Below are 819 nucleotides of genomic sequence, written 5' to 3'. Positions count from 1 at the left end.
GGCTGAGGGCCAGGCCGCTGTCCCTGCTGTCCCCGCCTGACAACCCCCAAGGGAAGGAAGAAACCCAGGGACTCACGTCGCTCTCCACCTCGATGTCATCGTTATCGCTCATTTCCTACGGCCCAGGGAGCGGCCACTGCAGCAGCGCCAGGGAAGGGGTAAGGGTGGAGGGGAGGGGGAAGTCACCGACAACAAGCAAGTCCCCCCACACACTCACTCACTCACTCACTCACTCGCTCTCTCACTCACTCACACACTCACACTCACACACACACAACACGGGCGAGAACCACCTCCTCACTGCAGCACCGGATCAACGGCGGCACGCACGCCCGGTCGGCCCTCCGACACGTGACCGGGCTCGTCACGCTGGGGCCACCGAGACTTGTAGTTCCTGTTCCTCTCACTGACGGCCTAGCTAGCGCCAGAAAAACTACGAATCCCATAAGGAACTGCATCTAGTTGTCGCTAGCCCGGCTTGCGAAGGGAACCCAGAGCGCCTGCGTATCCTGTGGAGGGGGGGCGGAGAGAGAAGCGCCGCAGTGCCTGCTGGGAGTCGTAGTCCGTAGACCGCGAGTTGTCAGGAGGTTTCCTCCCTAGGCAGCTGCGGAGGCTGCTGGGAAGACAGGACACGTGGAGGGAGCTGGGGTTCCTGAAGCCGGGCACCGTTTGAGTGCTGGGCGCTGGGCCCAGGGGACAGGGTGGAGACTCTGGGGGAGTAGCCGGCTGCCTAAATAACGCTGCCTCTCCTTGGTACGAGTGGTTTTACTTTATTTTTTTTTTAGTGCTCTGAGTGGCTCTGCATTGCGTCCTGGGGCG

General features: G+C 61.5%; 1 protein-coding gene across 10 annotated transcripts in view; it reads right to left on the bottom strand.

The window, feature by feature from the left end:
- MAX (MYC associated factor X) overlaps nucleotides 1-473 on the bottom strand; it is a 23,670-nt gene extending 23,197 nt beyond the window's left edge. For 5 of the 10 annotated variants that reach the window (XR_001363616.1, XM_005874010.2, XM_005874011.2 and 2 more), the window contains exon 1: nucleotides 77-329. Coding sequence is in view for 7 of the 10 variants with exons in the window: in XM_005874010.2 (XP_005874072.1) it covers nucleotides 77-112 (36 nt within the window). In the remaining 3 variants the exon portion in view is untranslated. Of the gene's footprint in view, nucleotides 1-76 lie in introns of all 10 variants that reach the window. The other 5 variants (XR_001363615.1, XR_001363614.1, XM_014545907.1 and 2 more) reach the window with 2 other exon arrangements.
- Nucleotides 474-819: the final 346 nt, after the last annotated feature.

This window comes from Myotis brandtii, unplaced genomic scaffold (assembly GCF_000412655.1).
Source record: "Myotis brandtii unplaced genomic scaffold, ASM41265v1 scaffold423, whole genome shotgun sequence".
Taxonomy (NCBI): Eukaryota; Metazoa; Chordata; class Mammalia; order Chiroptera; family Vespertilionidae; genus Myotis; species Myotis brandtii.
The sequence above is the reverse complement of the archived record's forward strand: the minus strand, read 5'-3'. Positions and strand labels throughout refer to the sequence as shown.